General features: G+C 36.2%; 2 protein-coding genes across 2 annotated transcripts; both read right to left on the bottom strand.

Annotated features, from left to right (window-relative positions):
- Positions 1 to 6,693: 6,693 nt before the first annotated feature.
- LOC143625237 (putative F-box/FBD/LRR-repeat protein At4g13965) lies at positions 6,694 to 11,280 on the bottom strand. The gene is made up of 2 exons (XM_077095646.1): positions 9,070 to 11,280; positions 6,694 to 8,681 (listed from the first exon to the last, which is right to left on the bottom strand). The coding sequence occupies exons 1-2, from the start codon at positions 9,953 to 9,955 to the stop codon at positions 8,350 to 8,352; spliced, it is 1,218 nt and encodes a 405-aa protein (XP_076951761.1). The 5' UTR covers positions 9,956 to 11,280; the 3' UTR covers positions 6,694 to 8,349.
- A 1,526-nt stretch (positions 11,281 to 12,806) lies between these two features.
- LOC143626152 (F-box protein At5g03100-like) lies at positions 12,807 to 14,742 on the bottom strand. Its single transcript, XM_077096316.1, has 3 exons — positions 13,820 to 14,742; positions 13,597 to 13,740; positions 12,807 to 13,494 (listed from the first exon to the last, which is right to left on the bottom strand). The coding sequence occupies exons 1-3, from the start codon at positions 14,681 to 14,683 to the stop codon at positions 13,189 to 13,191; spliced, it is 1,314 nt and encodes a 437-aa protein (XP_076952431.1). The 5' UTR covers positions 14,684 to 14,742; the 3' UTR covers positions 12,807 to 13,188.
- Positions 14,743 to 19,599: the final 4,857 nt, after the last annotated feature.

Here is a 19,599-nt window from a genome sequence, read left to right as displayed (position 1 = left end):
CGTGCATAAGTTAAAAGATAAAAAGTTAAATTATATTATAAACATAGTTAAAATAGTTTAATTCTACAACTTTGTATAAGGACATTAGCAAAAACACCTACTTTTTTTTTCTTTAGTGAATTTATTTTGTGAGAGAAGTAAAGGTAAAGGCAGCCTTACACTGATGGATGTGTATTTTGGAAGGTAAGGAAAGTACTCAATACCGCCACCACCACTCAATTAATACTATACTATTTTCTATCTTCTTTCTAACTGTATAAACATTCTATACTCCTACTGTACTTCATATACTATCCTGATTGATAAAATCAGATGATTGCTTTGTAAAACTTGGTTACTTAGGAATTTGGAGACATTTTCTTTATGTTGCTGGACCCATATTACAAGAAGGAGGTTCACTGTAGGCCCACAAAATTGTTACGTAAGTTCTAATCCAGTTTGGCCCATTATAAACTTAGGAATTTGAAGACACATTTTTATGTGGCCCATATTACAGGAAGACAAGTAGAGGTGGGAAAAAAAACTCTGTTCCAGATCCAACCTGGAATGGGATCCGGTCTTTACTCAACCCGCGAGTACGAACTATGTTTCAGTTCCTCATATAAATTGTCCCGTACCTGATCTGGAACCGCTAGAACCAGCTCCACTTCTACATGGTCAAAACCCGGACCTCACCCAGCCAAAACCCGATAAAAAATTAAAATTCCGACAAACCCGGTCAAATACTCGAGCATACCCGGAACCGGTTCCTACTGAACCCGGTTCTTTTATTTTGTTGACCATACTCGGTTCCAGTTCCTATCCGATTCCGGTTCCTAAAAATACCCGATTTGCTCACCTCTAAAGACAAGACTTATTGTTTAATTTTGACTTTAATAATTATTTTTCCACAACATTTCAGTATTCTACAATTAAATCCACCGCATTTTATAACTATTTTCCGTGTAACACCTCTACCACCACCACCACCACCACCACCACCAAATCCATCCATAAAGTTCCTATGTATGCCACTGACCATGATAACCCACACTTTGGGAAAAGCTTGAGGTGTTCATGGCGATGTTAAGTAGCCATACGCGTTGCTTTCCTTTTCCGCTTGACATGTGAAAATTAAAGTTATTGCAAAAGTATGCAAATTACATTTTTATATTGAACTACTATAGTAAAGTATATCATTAAAATTGTTTACCGAGAAATTACGCATAACTTAAAAAATAATAAATGTAAATAAAATGTCATGCAACGTTGACCAAGGTCAATCTGACATATAGTTCTCAAGATGATAGTCACCGTTTGGTACTGAATAGCCAAATCTCCAATTCAATATGATGCAGACATTCTAGATCTTCCGATCTATGGTTTATCTGTTGCTCGTGTGTCGGAGTTACTTTCCATCAATTACAAATATATTGATTGATGAAGGTTTGAATATGATTTGTATAACCACATATGTTGGATTCATGATTGATTAGATCACCAGTTCTGAATCAAATCTCTATACCGTTTGTCAAGATCGAACAATATGGTTCTAACACTCTTGATTAGATTAGCGAAATTAATATAAACAACCTCTCACTCATAGTTGAATTATGAATTGAAACGGTGTGCAATAAGAACTCGAAGAAAAAAATTCACATTTAACCTCTCCTATATTTGATAACTTGAGTTAGGCAAACTTACAAAATAGCTGGAATCCAGATGAAAACCGAATATCGTGTCAAGATGTGGAGAGTTTGTTAGAAATTGTTCAAGAAATTCTTCCCCACATTAACATTCTTCACAAAAAGGTTCTTTTAGAGACGCTATATATCTCCACAAACATAAGCCTTTGATGTTCAATTATTTAGAGCAAAACGAATTCGGAATTCCTGAACTTTTGGGTGGTTGTAGCTTTTGAAGACACCATACACCCGGTCATGATACCGCTTTCTCTCTGCATAAATCATAACAAGAATATAGGTGAAGAAATCATTCAAGTTTGAAACTCGTCAATGATATAACAATCAAATATTATAATCTTGACAATTACAATTTAACCGGCAAATATGAACGGATTATGTAATTTTCAATTCAGCAGGTGAAATTAAGAAAAGTGAAGAAATCCAATCGAACAAAGCATCCATAAAATCTTACAAGATTCAGAAAGCGTACAACAAAAAGATGAAACCGCATTACTTTTTCCCAGTTTCGGTGAAACTTTATTTGTAAGTATCCTTAATCGACGGTTTTTTTTTCTTCCAGTTTTGGGATATTTTGAAGCAATGTTGTAAAAGTAGGTCTCCAAGGTCGAGTACTCCCCGAGTACTCGCTACAAGGTACGACGCCGAGGGGAGTTTCTTTAACTTCGCCTAGTTACTAAGAATCGATCAAAGGTGGTCAACCTAAGCCAAAATCACATCTAGTCGGTCAACTTAGGCCGATTTTTTACTTAAAATTAAACATAATTCATATTTCTATAACAATAAAAAAGGAATATCACTTTTTTTAACTATTGATTATATATTTTTAGAATAATATTGTTTTTTAAAAATGCATTTATCCTTTTTATATTGATATTCACTTATTTTGTTATAAATATTAGCAAACTTATGATATTTGACATATATACAATATCCAAAAGTTAATTTTCTTTATATTTACCATTTCCGAGTACTCTCCGAGTACTCCGAGTACACCCAACTCCCTAGTCGACCGACTAGGTTCCGCTTAACGACTTTTGCAACCTTGTTTTGAAGATAATATGCTACATTTTACTGGATGGCCCCTTAAATTGCCACATGGCCTTGATTTTCTTAACAATATGTGTCTACCACCTTAGTCAATCATAAATGATACTGATATATGGAGTCAATTTAAGCCAAAACTAGATAATATTAGCGTTCGGTGGTTCCCCTCATTCCTTAGTATGATCTATTCCATTACGCCTCTCATTTGTGTACTCTATACCAAACACTACCTAAGTGTTTAAAATACGACTTCTAAAGTTTGAACTTGAAGAAAAAAAAGAAGAGATTTATTTTAGATATTTTAGTGTAATGTGATTGACTTTTGACCAATGTAAATCATAATATTCGTCAAACAAGTCAAAGTTACAAGCTGCAACTTTGTATGATTTATTATGATCTTCAGTATTAGAACCTCATTGCACTACTAGAAAAAATGCTTTTAACGACACACATTGCGTGTCATTAAATGGTACAGATGACACGCAAATGCGTGTAGTTGATAGCCTGTCATAAACTGAAAATGACACGCATCCGCGTGTCATGATTAATGACATGCATTAATGACAAACATTTATGACACGCGTTTATGACACCAATATACGACACACCCTTTTGCGTGTCATCGTATATTTATTTTTCAAAAAATATATATTGCTACTTTTTTCCATAACTACTAATTTTTATATTAATGACACAATTATAGAGTAAAAACTAGAAAAATTATTCATTTCATTTCTTTATTAAACATTCTACATCAAAATATTACAAATATCCCCAAGTTAACTATTATATTGATTAATAGTCAATACAATACATATCACTACCAGAAAATAAACTATGTCGTGTAACTCAACCAATCTTCTCGAACTTCATCAAAATCCGCCCCCGTGTATTCCTCTTTGCATCCCCAAACCTAAGAAGAAAAATTAAAAAAAAAAGTTACAAAATTTGATCATGTCAAAACGTATTAGATTAAAATAAAGCAATATAAACATAAGCAAACATGCAAATTACCCTTACGGTTCCACTCATCTGGACCACTTCAAGCTCAGATGTTGCAAGTCATACCTACATTTCCATCATTAAAGTTACACTAAATGAGGACTTCGTGGATTTATAAAAATCATCAATAATACTAAAGTACATAATTAACCAGACAAGAGAAGAAAACAATTACTTATACCCTTATACCCATATGATTTACCAACATTCCAAAATAATCAATATGTGCTTGGCAGTTGGCGTATAATTTGATGGTAGGTATCCTTTACAGGCCAAAGTGGATAATTTGGTTGGTAGCTGTTTAACACATAACTTAATGGTTTCAGAACCTTACCTGGTTGACCAGACCCTGAACGATTAAAATATGCATCATTTAGCAACTAATAAAAACAAAAGATATAAGGTATATGAATATGGCGTGGTACCTGAATTAGCGCCGAAGCCATTGTGTTCTCATTCATGGATATGACTCCCTACAAAGGCGCCACATACCTGCTAATGGTATTATTAACAAGACTTGTTTGGTTTTGTCCGCATAAACAAAACCAAATTCAAATGCAATTCAGAATAGGTGTTATATTAGGTGCTAAGAAACAGATAAATATTAGTCATGGATTAATTTAAGCGTACGCATAAACAAAACCATGTTCAAATGCAATTTAGAAAAAATGTGTTGTATTAGGTGACACGACACAGGCAATATATTAGCCACGAATTAATTTAAGCATAAAAGAACTTCATTTTGCACCAAATATTAAGACATTTAAGACAGTTGTTACTGCATGTTGCAGAAAGGGTAAAACTAAATCTAAAACTAAAACTGCTTTAACATGTGGAAAGAGTAAAGAGCTAAGAGCTAGCAATGTGTTAATGTAACATGACATAACATGATTTGGTTAATATGATTACATAACAGCTAAATATTATCTGTTGATTTAAGACCATGTTATATCCTATTTGTTGCATCAACATATCATATCATATCTAGTCAAAGATACTACACAAGCTTGGGCCGAGCTTAGGATCGTTTTAAGATTTTCCCCAAAACTACATAAAAATAATTAAAAACATCTATAAATTAAATAATAAATAATCTGTGAGCCGAGCTCGAGCTTGAAAAAACAACTAACGAGCCTAGCCGGAGCTTTAGAAAAAAAGTTCTTTAGCTTTCACAAGTCAAAACTGGCCTAGTCCATCAAAACGTTATAAATTGTAATATTAGAATACTTAACTTGTTATATTCAATAACAGTTCTCGAACTAATCCATCAGATTTGACTTTTTAGTTTCTAAGTATATCATTTATGCTTTTCATTTGTTTTTAATTAATTTTAACTTTTTTCAATATCAAATTTAAACCAATAATCCCTATGTACAAACTACAAAGTATACAAACAGCAAGTCCCTTTGCTGCAACTGCTCGCATTCTTCCGGTCCCTTTTCACAAAATTAATACTTTCACTTCTTCAGTTTCTAACTAATTCAAATGATTAATTGTTTGATTTGTTATATTATCTCAAACCCAATAGATACCCGGAACCCGTCGGTTTACCAGATACCCAACAGGTAATTACCCGAAAAATACCAAACAGGTTTGGGACGGGATTTAACAATCGGGTATGGGTTTGGGAATACCTAAACCTGTCCCAAACCCGACCCATTGCCATCCCTAAAGCGAGCCGAGCGGCTCGGCTCGTTTACATCCCCTACTCTTTCTCTTATACCTGTTTCATACATTTTCCTCAAAACAGATTTCAATTTCCTCAAAACTAGGGCCTGTAACTGTATGTCTACACTACAATCACAAACTAATGCACAATCAATTGAAAATTTAACATAAACAAACTACATAACTGAACATAAAACCCTTAGTTACGCCTATTTCATTGATTCGCCAAAATTAGGGCTTGTAACACTAAGTTAACATAACAATCACAAACTAACACAAAATCAAAATAATAAGATAAATATTCATATGGTATAGAGAACGAAGTTCACCTCGAGGTCAATATTGGAGCGAGAATAAAGGAGGTGGTTGAACTTGGGCGGTTCACCTCGAGGTCAATACTGGAAACTAAAATGGCGACTGAACTTGGGCGGATTATGAAACCCTAGCTTCGAGAAGGTGGTACTCATGGAGAAGATGGCCTGATTTGGTGCTGAGAAACCCTAAGCATCTTGTTTGTATACCTGGCTAGTGGATATAACTTGGAAGTGATTTTGAGAGGTTTTAAGAAGTATTTTGGGCGGGTTTTCAATTTTTCATTTGGAATGCAAGACGACACGCATTTTCCTTTTTTTTAAATCATGACACTTAATAAATGACACACAAAAATAAGTGTCATAAATCTTTTAAATTTTAAAAAATACGACATTTTTTTAATGACACACACATTTGCAAGTCATAAATCAACGCGTGTCATAGTGCGCGTGTCATTAAAGGCATTTTTTCTACTAGTGTTGGTTCTTAGGGGCATTGCTCCAAAGCAATTGGGGATCAAAGGGGGAAACACCCGGGCAATGCCCTTGGAAGCAAGTGCAAGGGGCGGCAGCTTCTAGCGGGTCCAAGGGGCATACACCATAGTTGCTTCATTAAAATTCACTAGAACTGTAATTCCGGATTTATAACATGTGAAATCCGTAATTAAAATTTGGCGCAAATTTAAGTTAATTTTGGATTTCAAATTATTATTCGCTGCAAGTACTTTCTGGTCCTAACCATGAAAATACGATTTCTTGGTCATTTATCACGTTCTCTGGTTCTCAAAGTTCACATGAAACACATAAGAAATTATTGTCAGATTTCTAGATTTTTGACTTTCTGAGTGCTCCTAATAAAGAATAATTGCGGGAACGAAAATAAATGAAACACTAGATAGTGATTTGGGAGTTTTAATTATCGAGTATATTATTATGGAAGTTAAATATGACTGGAAAATTCTGGAACCACAAAATCATATCGATTTGAAAGTGTTTCATGAGTCTCATACTATCCAAGCGTTGTAATTTACGAATCCCCAACATATAGATCCTTGAATTAGTAATCTGTTTACTTTTATATTATGAAACTTTGTTATCATTTGCATAGCAAGTTTAAGATCGCTGAATCGAATCTTTGGCAAATCTTAAGGTACTTAAGGGGTGACCAGTAATAATTCATGCATCAATTTCCTATTTCTTTATTCGTGAAATCCATAGCATCTCCAAAAATAAAGCAAGATTTTTCATTAGGCTATTTATGCCACAAGTTACAATGTGGATAGTTTAAGATTAACCAGACTTAGTGTAAGTACCTCAATTATTATTGTATCCAGATTTGAATACGCGTTAATTAGTTTGCGTAGTAAATGTCTCAACTTATCGCAAATTAAAATACGCTTTACAAGGAATCATACAAGAACTACAACACCACATGAACCTGCACTTATATATTGGGATTGCAAGTCAGCAATTGCATCGGCAAAGGACCCTCTTTCATGCTAAGAAACATATTAGAATCAAGTTTCATTCCATTCGTGAACTTGTAAAAAATGGTGATGTTAATATATGGTCTAGCGGAACTAATTAAGGATAAAGTGGCTGACAAATTTAATAAAGCATTACTGATAGGAATCTTCAATAATCTCAAGCAGAAGCTTGGAGTCTATCCTATCTGGCTTAAGGGCCCTCTAATTATGTGGGACTAATTAACTGGAATCATAATAACTCAACATGGAATAGTAACTATAAGGAAAATAAACAGGAAGCAACGCGGTGTGATTAGAAATAAAATAAACGTGGGCCTCGTTGCTATCATCAAGTATTATTGATTAAGCTAGATATTAGTTTTAGTTATATTTATTTAGGATTAGGATATGCCTGTTTTAACAGACCTTCATTGTGTAACTCTTAACGGCCATTAGGGGTTCCGTTAACTTCACTGTATATATACTCTCTCTATATATCCTTCTTTCCTTGTATATTCACGTACGACACACAACAAGATTGATCAATCATACAATATGTGATAATTCAAAGCGATTTCTAATAATGAATATGGTATCATGGGTTCTCACAAGTCTTTGATTCAAGTATTCAACCAAACAACATCATTTACTAAATCTAAATAATACTTTCCTTGAGATACCCAAGTTCCTTTCAATAGTTACCTTATTCATCAGAAGTATTTCGATTGCCATAGATAATTTAACGATAACAAGTCTCAAGGAAAGCTTATATCATGACCCTAACAATCAATAACATCCATATACCCAACTGCATTAGTATGCATCCGTAATTCGCATAATCTCCCCAAGCACACCCATGCAACTAACTCAATTGGTTGTTCTACGCAAAACGCTACATGTAATCCAGATAGTGATTAATAGCAGCATGCAAAAGATTATCTAAGGACAGATAATTTCAATCAAGAACATAACAACAATAAGCGAGTCTATTACAAAGCTAAATATAAGTAAATAGGTAAAACATATCAAACGCCGAAGAAGTCAGGCACCCAATAAACATCACACAGCCTATTGCCATGTATACATAATTAACAACACTTGCTCTCCAATTCAACTATATAAACTTACTCTTACAGTTCACCACTTTCACCATACCAGGGTTCCTAATGTGCATCATAGAATAACCAACTCCACACCAGGAGGCAACAATGGTGGGAGCTGGCGCTGAGCCGAAGACCGAGCTGCTTCCTCGTTCTTCTTGAACTTCTTGGCAGCTTTGAATCCCTTCAGGACCTGACAGCGAGGATCAATCACGATCTTCTTAAGTGCATTACCATTGTCTATGATGTATGCAGCAAGTTCGACATCGCTGATCCGACCATAATAACCCAGAATTTTGAATATCTTGAGGTGTTCATGGGGGTGATCGGCAGCAATACGGATTGGTTTCCTTCTCTTTTTGATAGGTGAAGACGAAAGCAACTGCAAAAAGGTATTACATTTTTCTATTAACAATTATCCTTACTGCTTATAGTCAGGGAAGATAAACAAAACCCAAAAACTGAATATGCAAGACACGAATGGTAGTGTTGTAAGTGAGTTGAGCGGCTCTGCCCGTTTAATCCTTAGGGCATGGTATTAATTATAACAAAATTCCGTTTTTTGCAAATTAATATTATAGTGCTGTTATAGTAAGTCATTAACTGGACATAGCGTAAATACCTCTATTATAAATGTCTCAAGATTTGGAAACACATTGAGTATAGGAGCAAACTCAAGTAGATAATCATCTTTCTGGGCAACAACTGCGAGCGTCAATTTCTTTACATTCGGTAGTTGACAAACAGAACCAAGCTTTGAAAGTACCTGCGAAAAGAACAAGTTAAACTTAGAGGAAATTTGTGATAAAGGTTATAAGAAAATTACATAGAGACGAAGTACTAACCATGGGATGAAATATCTTCAAGGAAAGAGCCTGGAGCGATGATGCACAAGATGATATCCGCCTGAACACGTTACTATTCAAGGCCACAAGTCCCTGACTCATAACAACATTTTTAAGGTTTGGAAGACCAGTGAGAGTAAAACCTATTGGTCCGCCCATGTAGGTGAATGATTCCAGATTAAAATCAGATAAATAAATAGATGCCACACTCGGACATTCCACGATTTCAAAATGTTTCAAGTTAAGTTCTCGTCCACGAACACTAATATTAGTCAAGTTTCCAGACCTATGGATGGAGAGCGTCTCAAGATGTTTAGAAATTTCTAAAAACATCGAAAGAGCTAATTCATTAATGTTAACATTTTTCAAGTAAAGTGTCTTTAGATGCACAAAATCTGAGTACGGTAATTGGCCTGTTCCTATTGACATCCTGTTAAATCTTATAGGTAAATTATAGTTCCAAGAAACATGATGATGCTTGTCGGTTGTCTCCAAATCCAGTTCCAGAATCTCTACTTTCCTATTTGCTGCAAACTCGAGCCAGTCGTCAATGACACATTCTAGAGCGTCCAAATGGAAATTGATCCGGAAGAAATGAACCTTCGAGTGATTATAACTTCGGATGACAGAGTTCACCTGTTGGTAGTACTTCTCGCGCTCTGAATAATATAATTCGTGACTCTTTGTTGTAATTTCAAAAGGTCCGCTGAAATCAAAGTTGAGTTGCTGTAAATATTTCCACATGAATCTAAATCTTTTGGAGACACTGCTTGTTACCACCGCATCCTTTATCGACAGTAGAGACAACACCAGAATAAGGATCTCATTCGGCATTCCAGTGATGAAATCTTCTGAATTTGTTCTTTGACGAGCCCTCTTCACAAAATCACAATTATTAGTTAATTATCTAAACATTCAATCATCAGTTAGCAAAATCGTTTTAGGTGTAAAGTCTAAACATATATAGGTCAACAACTACACCAATGAAACCAAGAAAAACAGTAAAACCCTAGATCAAACGTCGAATCTCATGAAGAAAAATGTAGCAAATTATAAGGGTAAATGTAGCAACTAAAAGCAAATTATTAATTGGCAATTAACAAGTTCAGATCGGATGAAATGAAGATAGAATTCACCTTGTTTTGAGCACTTTTAAGCCTTTGGTTCTTCATTGTGGTGGAAGCAGAAAATGCCGACAGCAGCAAAACCAGGTGTTTGACTTCAGCTCTTCACGAAAATTTAGGGTAAATGTAAATGGATTAATTTCTGGATTTCCAATGTATATCTGGGCCTTGATTTCTTCATATTTTGGGTCCATTAATTAATCCTCTACAATTTTAATTTAGTTTGGTTCAAGATAATGCAAATTGATCAAAGTATTTGTTATTAAATTTACTACCTATAGCTGTGAGAACTTTTGTTTATCCAGCTTCAGTAATTTTGAATAATAAATTTACCAAATGTGTTCCTGAGTTTCGTTTTACCAAAGAAAAGAAAGGAATTGGAGGGACAAAAAAAATTGTGTTCACAGTTTATTAAAGGAAAGAAATTAAGAGAAAATAATATAAATATATAGAAGGAAATTAAATATATGTTTACTTCCTTTATTCCAAATCCTATCAAATTGGGAAGATTTGGAAAGAAAAGTTTTAAAATCTTACCTTTTCTTTCCATTTACTACGAACCCGAGAAAGCGGTAGTCAATTAAATTTTTATCTTTCTCTCTATTTCTTTTCCCTCTTTAATTAATTCTCTTTCCCTTTGTTTTTTTTCTTTCTTTTAATTAAACTCAGAACACAACTTTAAGGAGAGTAGAATGTAGAGTCATACGGTCCCTCACGTATGAATGCCGTGTTTTTTCTGACCAAGGAAAGATAAGTATGCTTGTCATTTTGCCTCAGACCTATTGGCTATGTGATTATCATCTTTCTCACAAAGGCTTCTTTGGTGGTGTTTCAATTACCCATACGACCTCAATGAATCCTAGTCCCCATCCGATTATTTGGCGATCACCTTTGGGTGAGTAATACAATTCTTGTTTTCCTAACGCCGACTTGTAGACCATTGTCCACACTCTTCAAGGGTTAACGTCAAACCGATCAGGTGATATGTCCACACTTGTCAAGGGTTAACGTCAAACCCTGTGGTTGTGCAAAATAAAATTCTTGGTGTATTTCCCCATTTCAATTTTGTTTTTACATCCATTTGATTTCCTGTAAATTTTTCGTAAAATAATTAAGCGAGAAAAAACTTCTTACAGCTTCTGGTCTAGCTACCAATTCATCAAAGCCTATGCCTTCTTGTTGACAGTATCTGCTCCATTTTGTTGTGGAGTTCTTGTGGCAGAAAAGTCGTTAAAAAAATAATTCAATTTTGGCATTTTTTAGGATTCATTTACTAAAATCGATTAACTTCTCTGGTGTTTCACCTTTCTCTCCTAAGAAGTAAGAACTCTACCGTGTATCTGGAAAAATCATCAACAATCATAAAAGTGTACGTCATACTTTTTATGCTTAGTGGACTGTACGTATAGATCCAAGTGTAGTAGATCTAGAGGTTGAGAGCTTCAAGATACAACAATGGGTTTGTGAGATGACCTTTCGATTTTACCATTTAACAAGCAGTATGAAGTTTGTCGTTTTAGGCATACAAAGTTGGTTAGGAAATCTTCTTTCCAGATTTATTTTTGCCAGTCGAGTTATTATTCTAAACTTTAGATAAGCCAACTTTTGTGCCATAACCAGCTTTTATTTGTTTCAAAAACATCGATTAAGCATAATTGATTTGAAGCCGTATTGGATTGAAATCTACATAGTAAATTGCCCCCTTTACCCTATTTACTAGTTAGATAAAATTTTCCATCTTTAATCCTACAATTGACAAGCATTAGGTATTAACACAAACTTGAGTTCTTTATCACAGATTGCCCGCATTTGAGAAGGTTATATTTCATCCCTTCTATGTGTGCAACAATTTCAATTGTTATTTGGCCATTTGTTACACTACCATGTCCTATAGTTTTACCTTACCACCCATTCCCAAATGTTACCCATCTAATCAAATTTTCTTCATAGTTTCCGAGTAGGCTTGTGCTTCTAGTGACGTGCAGTACCATATTTGCTGCACATGCTGGTCCTGATAATTAAGTTGTTGAGATTTTCAGGCACTCAAGTAATTTTGGGTACATATTTCTAATAATATTTTTTACGTACAGGCATAGTTATCAAAGGCGCTAGGCGCACTTAAGGCGCATAGGCCTCGCCTGGGGCCTAGGCGCGAGACGCAAAATAAGCAAGGGCCTAAGACAAAAAAAACGCACTTAAATAAAAAAAATAAATATATTATGTATTAGAAAAATAATACTATTCTTCATATATAATAAACAAAGGCTATTAGTACCAAAAGCTTTAAAAGAGTCGAGATTCAAATGTAATTCCAAAACTTGAATAACAAATTGTTCAAAGTAAAGTACCAAAATGTTCAAAACATATAGAAACCAAAAGGTCAAAAAGTAATACATAGTAAACGTACGTTCAAATGACTATTGTTCTTGATCCGTCATCAATGCCAGTAGAGGTGTTGTCACCTTCAACAAGCGAGGGCCTAGGAACTAGAAGCGCATATATTGGGTCTGGCCTGGAAAATGGGCCTAGGCGCAAGAGGCGAGGGCTTTTAATAACTATGCGTACAGAATGGTGTCCTATGGTTGTGTTCCGGGCTTCTAATTTTGCTTGGAAAGTTAAAATTTTTATGTGACTTAAACTCAGATTTCTGATGAATATGATTTTGAACAATTGATGACTTGATGTCACTTCTGGCAAGTATGATAAAGCTGAAACAATAGATTCACTTTCAGATTGAAATGATTCCAACTTTGTTATCTATGAATGCAAATTTTGCTATAATAAGCCAACAGAACGAAGAGAGTTAACCAGTACAACAACTAACTCATCAACCTATTACAAATAGAAAAGAGGCAGTTTCATGACTATCATATCACAGTAGATATAAAGATGTTTCTAACACTTGACAAATTACAAAACCTGTTTTCCTTTTGCTCGTCATTTTCAAAGTATGACCAGACTGACACTTGGAGGTGTCCTTGGTATGAGCTGCCTCTTTGCAGAAGATCGAGCACACTCCTCGTCCTCTAAGCTCAGATAAGATGAACAGAAGGTCGACTCCTGGAACCGAGGATCTACAACAATTTTCTGGAGTACAGCAGCATTATCTATCACGTAAGCAGCAAGTTCGAGGTCGCTTACTCGGCCTTGATACCCCAAGATTTGGAAAAGCTTGAGGTGCTCAAGACGGTAATTGGTAGCAACATTCATTCCTTTCCTCCTCCTGTAGATCGATGTATACCCAAGCAGCTGCAGAAAAAAGAATAACATGTTATCCATTTCGGTGAGACCATTATGGAAATAGTGTTTATGTCATTAAATTAACTTCTTAACTGGACTTAACATATGTACCTTAATTGTAAGACTTTCCAAACTTGGACAAGCTTTTGCTATTTTAAAAAACTCTAGTAAACAAACATCTTCAAAAGCTCCGAATGTCAGCGTCAGTTTCTTTACATTTGGGAACATCGGTAGGGAGTCAAGCTTAAACATTCTCTGCCACAACAAGAAAAAGTTTCACAAAATATCTATCATCTATTAATGATTATAAACATATTTCAGATAAATTTAGAACCTGGGGACGATATACAAGGAAAGTAAAATCCTGCAGAGACAAAGCACATGATGATATCTGCAGGAGCGTTTTATTTTCAGACCCCGCATTCCCTTCACATAAAAGTTTGCTAAGGTTTGGAAGATTGGCTAGCTTTAAATCTACTTGTCCACCCTTGTATTCAAATGATACAAGATCAATATCAGACAAATGAATGGATTCCAGAGATTTACATCGATGTATCTCAAAGTGTTTTAAGTTAATTGGTCCACTAACACGAATGTTGATCAAGTACTGTCCGGAGCCATGAATGGATAACGTCTCTAGAGAGGGAGAATTTGTTAAAAACTCTTGAAAAATTTCATCCGTCACTAAAACATTATTCAAAAAGAGTTGTTTTAGAGACACCATCTCCACACATGTAGCCCTTGACGACGGCCATTTAAAAAGGGGTCCTGTGTTTCTATGGGACAATCTAGAAGGGAAACTGTACTTGCGGCTGCGTGCACAAAAATACCGACAACCACTGTCGTCTACAAAATTCAGATCAATAATCTCAACATTCTTCTTTACCGCAAAGTCGAGCCAGCTATCAATAAGTCTTTGATGAAAACTTTTCAGATCAAAATGAACCCGGAATTCTTGAACCGTTGGGTGGTTGTAGGTGCTGATGACACCGTTCACCTGGTCCAAGTACCTTTGCTGCAATATGTAAAAATCCCCTCTGTTCTTTTTTATCTCATCAAAGTTATCAGTTATGCCATCAAAGTTCAGTTTAACTAATTTACCCCACATGAACCTCCATTTTTTGGACAGACTGCTTGTTACAACAGCGTCCTTTATTGGTAAAAGACTCAGAATCAAAAGAATGATTTCAACTGGCATATTTTTGAAAAAATCATCCGAATTTGATTCCACGTCAACCTCCTACGAAAAACGAAACACATCAATAACCTTAACAATAAAAAAACTTAATAAACACAATTTGTTCAGTAAACACGGGATTTTCAATTAAATAGTTGAAACCCTTTTTCTTAATCAAACAAAAACCGTAAAGTGAGTCCCTAGAACAACGCTACTGATTAAAACATAAATAGAAATATAATAGAAAAAAACGGCCCGAAGTAGCTAGAAGCATACGTAAAAGCTTCTATAATCGGAAACCCTAAAACAAACATAAAATTGCTCAGCATACAAATTTTAATTAGCTGTATCCATAAAACGTTGATCAAGATATAATAACGCATCTGATTTTATTGAGAGCTAATTACTACACTTAATTAACTTTAAGGATGGAAATGATTTGGAGGAAAGACACACTTAAGCTATAAAAATCAATCAATGATTAATCAAGACCCATAAATGATGAAGAAATGAATCACCTTGTTTTTAGCAGATCGAAGCCTTTGGTTTTTCATTGTAGTGCTGTAACGGTCGAAGAAGAATATAAGATATTTTCAACCCTAATTAAGCGGTGGTCTTATATATATATCCCAGCTAGTACTTTTGGGATATTTTCCAAATGAATTTATGTTGTATATTTTTATTCATGGCCCTTTAATTTGCAACTGGGCCTTTATTTCTTTACATTTTGGGTCCACTAACTGCATCCAAAGCTTCAATATAGAATTTTGTACAAATTTAAGATATAAATGAATCATAGACAATGACTATATACATTTATAATTTTAGCCAGATGACATTACAATTTTATGCGCGCGCGTTCAGTGGTTCTGTACGAGACATTTGGTGTCGATATCATATGACTTCAAGTGGGAAGATACATGGTGAAACATTTTATTATTTAACCGCACAAGTCCTTGACTCAAGATGTTTTTATGATGCGGTAGACGAGTGAGTGATACGCAATCTGTTTAGCCCATTTAGGTGAACTAACCGGTATCAAAACATAATATATCAATATTAACCACAAATGGACATTCTATGAATTCATAGTGTTTTGAGTCATGATCTAGTCTCCCAGCAAGAATATGAGTCAAGTATCTTGGCTGAGTAGAATTATCTAAAGATGCATATATAGATTGTATTACTCAAGAAAGGATGGCCGTAAACATTATGATCGAATTGAAGAAGTTGAATGGGAAAAGAAAATCAATTGGTAAGTCACTAAGCATAATCAAGTAATTAAGAAGTTTCAATTGCTTGAAATTAGGAAGGTTAAATGAATAATTTTCCTTGTTTTGAGCATGTTTACGCCTTCTTCACTCATTGGGGGGGGGGGGGGGGGTTAATAAAGGGAGAAGTAGATGCAACCACTATAATGTTGATGTTCGTATATATGTCCTGTCAGCTCTTAATTAGGTAGTGATCTAGGACTCATTTTCAAACTGATTTTATAGAATGTACTTGAAATTGAGCTCTGTTTTCCTGACGTTCGCAAAACACTTCTCTATAAATTTGTGGTGTTTTAATGAATATTATCACAAACACCTTATTCTTTTGTTGATGCACGATCTTGAACATTGAGATGGATAAGAGTTAGGGAGTGGAAGGAGGAGAGAGGAGACTGAACGTTGTTTTAAAGACGGATATTATTTGAGTGGGGATGTGGGGTAACCGAGAAGGAAAGAGCCTGAGATGATGCACAGCATATTATCTGGCTGAACAGATTACTTTCAACCTCACAATTAGTCCTTGACCTATAACAGCATTTTTAAAGTTTGGAAGACGAGTGAGATACAAATGTATAGGTCCACCCATGTAGGCGAATGATTCCAGGTTAAAATTAGATAAATAAATACATACCACATACGGACATTCCACGATTTCAAAATGTTTCAGGTTTGCATGTCGTCCACCAACAACATGGATATTAGTCAGGTGTCCAGACCCATGAATGGAAATCGTCTCAAGAAATGGAGAATGTGTTAACAACTCCTCAAGACCTGATTCCTTCACGTTAACGTTATTTAAGTGAAGTTTCTTTAAATACACCATATCTGAATATGGAAAATCGAATAGGTAGGATGAGTTCCTTTCTTGTAGCCTGGAAGGGAAATCAATCAATCATAGCTAGATGCATATGATGATTATTGTCGGTTGTCTCAAAATCCAGTTCCAGAATCTCTACTTCCCTTTTTAATTCAAAGTAGAGCCACTGGTCAATGATTCTATCAAACTGGTCGAAAAGAAATGGATCCAAAAGAAATGAACTGTCGGGTGATTATAACTTCGGAGGACAGTGTTGACCTGGCCGCCGTACTTCTTTAACTCCGAGTAATATGTGTTCGTCCTTTCGAAAGGTCCTTTGTAATCAAAGTTGAGTTTCTTTAAATTGGTCCACAAGTATCTCCATCTTGGGGAGCGACAGCTGGTTACTGTTAGTTCACTGTTGACTCAGTTCAAGTTTGACCGAGTATTAAGGATATGCACGTGGGGTGTATTTCAGTTAATAAACAACATGGAGTATGTGGAGAACATGGGATCATGTCACTTGGAGGCTACGTTTGATTTCCTTTATAAATAGTTTAGGATTTCATTTGTTTTAAGTACTTTCAATTCAGCAATTTTCATTCTAGTGTAATCGTTCATTTCAGTTTGATAATAAACCAGAAAATTGTCCCAAACCTTTGTTGTTCTCTATCACCATCTCTGATTTTACCAACACTTGGTATCAGAGCCCGAGTTCAAATCCAACTCCAAATCTTACATGCCAAAATACCCTAAATTCCATACAATGTCAATTTTCAAAAACACTTCAGCCCCAAAAGAAACTGGTACCGTATCCCTCCAAATCCCGACCTTAACCCCAACGAACTACACAACATGGGCGATCAAAATGGAAGCAGTGATGGACGCTCAAGGGTTGTGGGATTCGATTGAACCAACAACAGGAGCGGTGCAAGATGAGAAGATGAACAAGACGGCTCGTGCATTCATCTTTCAAGCGATCCCGGAAGACGTTTTATTGCAAGTAGCAAAGAAGAAAACGGCGAAGGAGATTTAGGAATCATTGAAAATACGGTACGTCGGTGCCGACCATGTGCAGAAGGCACGCCTAAACACCCTCAAAAGTGAGTTTGAGGCACTTAAGATGAAAGATGACGAGTCGGTTGATGAGTTCTCTGGAAAATTAAGCGGGATGATGTCGAAGTACAGCAGCCTTGGGGCCACTCTTGAAGACGGGATCCTGGTGAGAAAGTTACTAGACTCAGTCCCTGAGAAGTTTATTCAACTGGTGGCTTCGATTGAGCAGACAACGGATGTAGATGACATGCCGTTTGAGGAGGCTGTTGGTCGGTTAAAGGCCTACGAAGATCGGTTGAGACTCAAAAAGGGAAATACAACCGGGGAGAATACTTTGATGTTCTCAAAAACTGATAGCCAAGGAAGCCAAAGAAGTACAAGTAGAGGTAATTCGCATGGTGGTCATGGTCGAGGTTTATTTGGTGAAAGAGGGGGACGATGTGGGTCACGAGGTCGTGGGTACTGTCGTGGCAGAGGTGGTCGCTGGGGTGGCGGTCCACAAGAGGAGAGGGGCAATTCAAGTCATAAAGCCAAAGACAAAAAACATGTGTAATGTTTTAAGTGTGAGCAGCTAGGTCATTACGCCTCAGAGTGTGAAGAAGGAAAGAAACCCGATGAGGCAGCCAATTTGACACAAGCGCAAGAAGAAGAACCCGCTCTTTACTTAACGGTCCTTGGAGAAGAAACACCGATGATGGTGATGTTGAATGAGAATCAGGTGATTCTGGGTCAAGACGAGACCGGAATAAGGGGAAACAGAGATATGTGGTACTTGGACAATGGAGCCAGCAATCACATGACTGGCATCAAGGAATCATTTTCTGAATTGGATGAAAGTGTAACAGGTCAGGTGCGTTTCGGTGACGGGTCGAAGGTTCAGATTAAAGGAAAAGGTGTAATTGTCGTTGAAGGCAAGAATGGTGACCAGCTGGTGATACCAAACGTGTACTTTGTACCAGCCTTGAATAATAACATCCTGAGTTTGGGTCAAATGACGGAAGACGGGTATGATGTAAGGCTACACCAAGACTATTTAAGGATGTATGATGAGCAAGGAAGACTCGTCATGAAGGTGCAACGATCAGCAAACAGGTTGTATAAAATAGCTCTCACTATTTCCAAACCTGTTTGTTTGGCAGCCGTGTCTGATGAAGAAGCTTGGGTGTGGCATGCACGTATGGGGCATGCAAACTTTACAGTCCTAGAGTCGATAGTAAAGAAGGGTTTGGTGAATGATATGCCTTGTATATCACACCCAACACAAGTATGTGAAGGTTGTTTGGTGGCGAAACAAGCGAGGCAATCATTTCCTATTGAATCAAAATGGAGAGCAAGTAGACCACTGGAACTCGTTCATGCGGACCTTTGTGGTCCGATTTCACCACAAACCGTCGGAGGCAATCGGTACTTCTTTTTACTCGTTGATGATTACTGCCGGTATATGTGGGTATATTTGATTAAGAATAAGGATGATGCCTTTGAGTGGTTCAAAAGGTTCAAAGTACAGGTTGAAAAGGAGGGTCCCTATGTCGTGAAGACACTTCGAACGGATCGTGGTGGAGAATTTAATTCTAATCAGTTTAACGAGTTCTGTCAACATGTAGGGATTAAGCGCCAATTAACGGCTCCTTACACCCCACAACAGAACGGGATAGTGGAGCGCCGTAATAGAACAATTCTCGGGATGACGAGATCACTTTTGAAGACGATGAAAGTACCAGATGTGTTTTGCAGTGAAGCTGTTCGACATTCGGTATACTTGCTTAACCGAATTACGACTAAGGCGGTGGCCAATAAAACACCGTATGAAGGCT

The sequence above is a fragment of the Bidens hawaiensis genome, unplaced genomic scaffold (genome assembly GCF_021521415.1).
Source record: "Bidens hawaiensis isolate Kalapana, Puna unplaced genomic scaffold, B.hawaiensis_p1.1 tig00000458_1, whole genome shotgun sequence".
Taxonomy (NCBI): domain Eukaryota; kingdom Viridiplantae; phylum Streptophyta; class Magnoliopsida; order Asterales; family Asteraceae; genus Bidens; species Bidens hawaiensis.
The sequence above is the reverse complement of the archived record's forward strand: the minus strand, read 5'-3'. Positions and strand labels throughout refer to the sequence as shown.

Excerpts from the sequence above, each read along its gene's own strand:
- LOC143625237 (XM_077095646.1), bottom strand. The coding sequence starts at position 9,955 with ATGCCGAATGAGATCCTTATTCTGGTGTTGTCTCTACTGTCGATAAAG. Across the intron at positions 8,682-9,069 it reads AACCTTTATCACAAATTTCC|AAAAATGTAATACCTTTTTG; the intron begins TCTAAGTTTAAC and ends AATTGTTAATAG.
- LOC143626152 (XM_077096316.1), bottom strand. The coding sequence starts at position 14,683 with ATGCCAGTTGAAATCATTCTTTTGATTCTGAGTCTTTTACCAATAAAG. Across the intron at positions 13,741-13,819 it reads TCCTTGTATATCGTCCCCAG|AGAATGTTTAAGCTTGACTC; the intron begins GTTCTAAATTTA and ends TTGTTGTGGCAG. Across the intron at positions 13,495-13,596 it reads TGGAAAGTCTTACAATTAAG|CTGCTTGGGTATACATCGAT; the intron begins GTACATATGTTA and ends TTTTTTCTGCAG.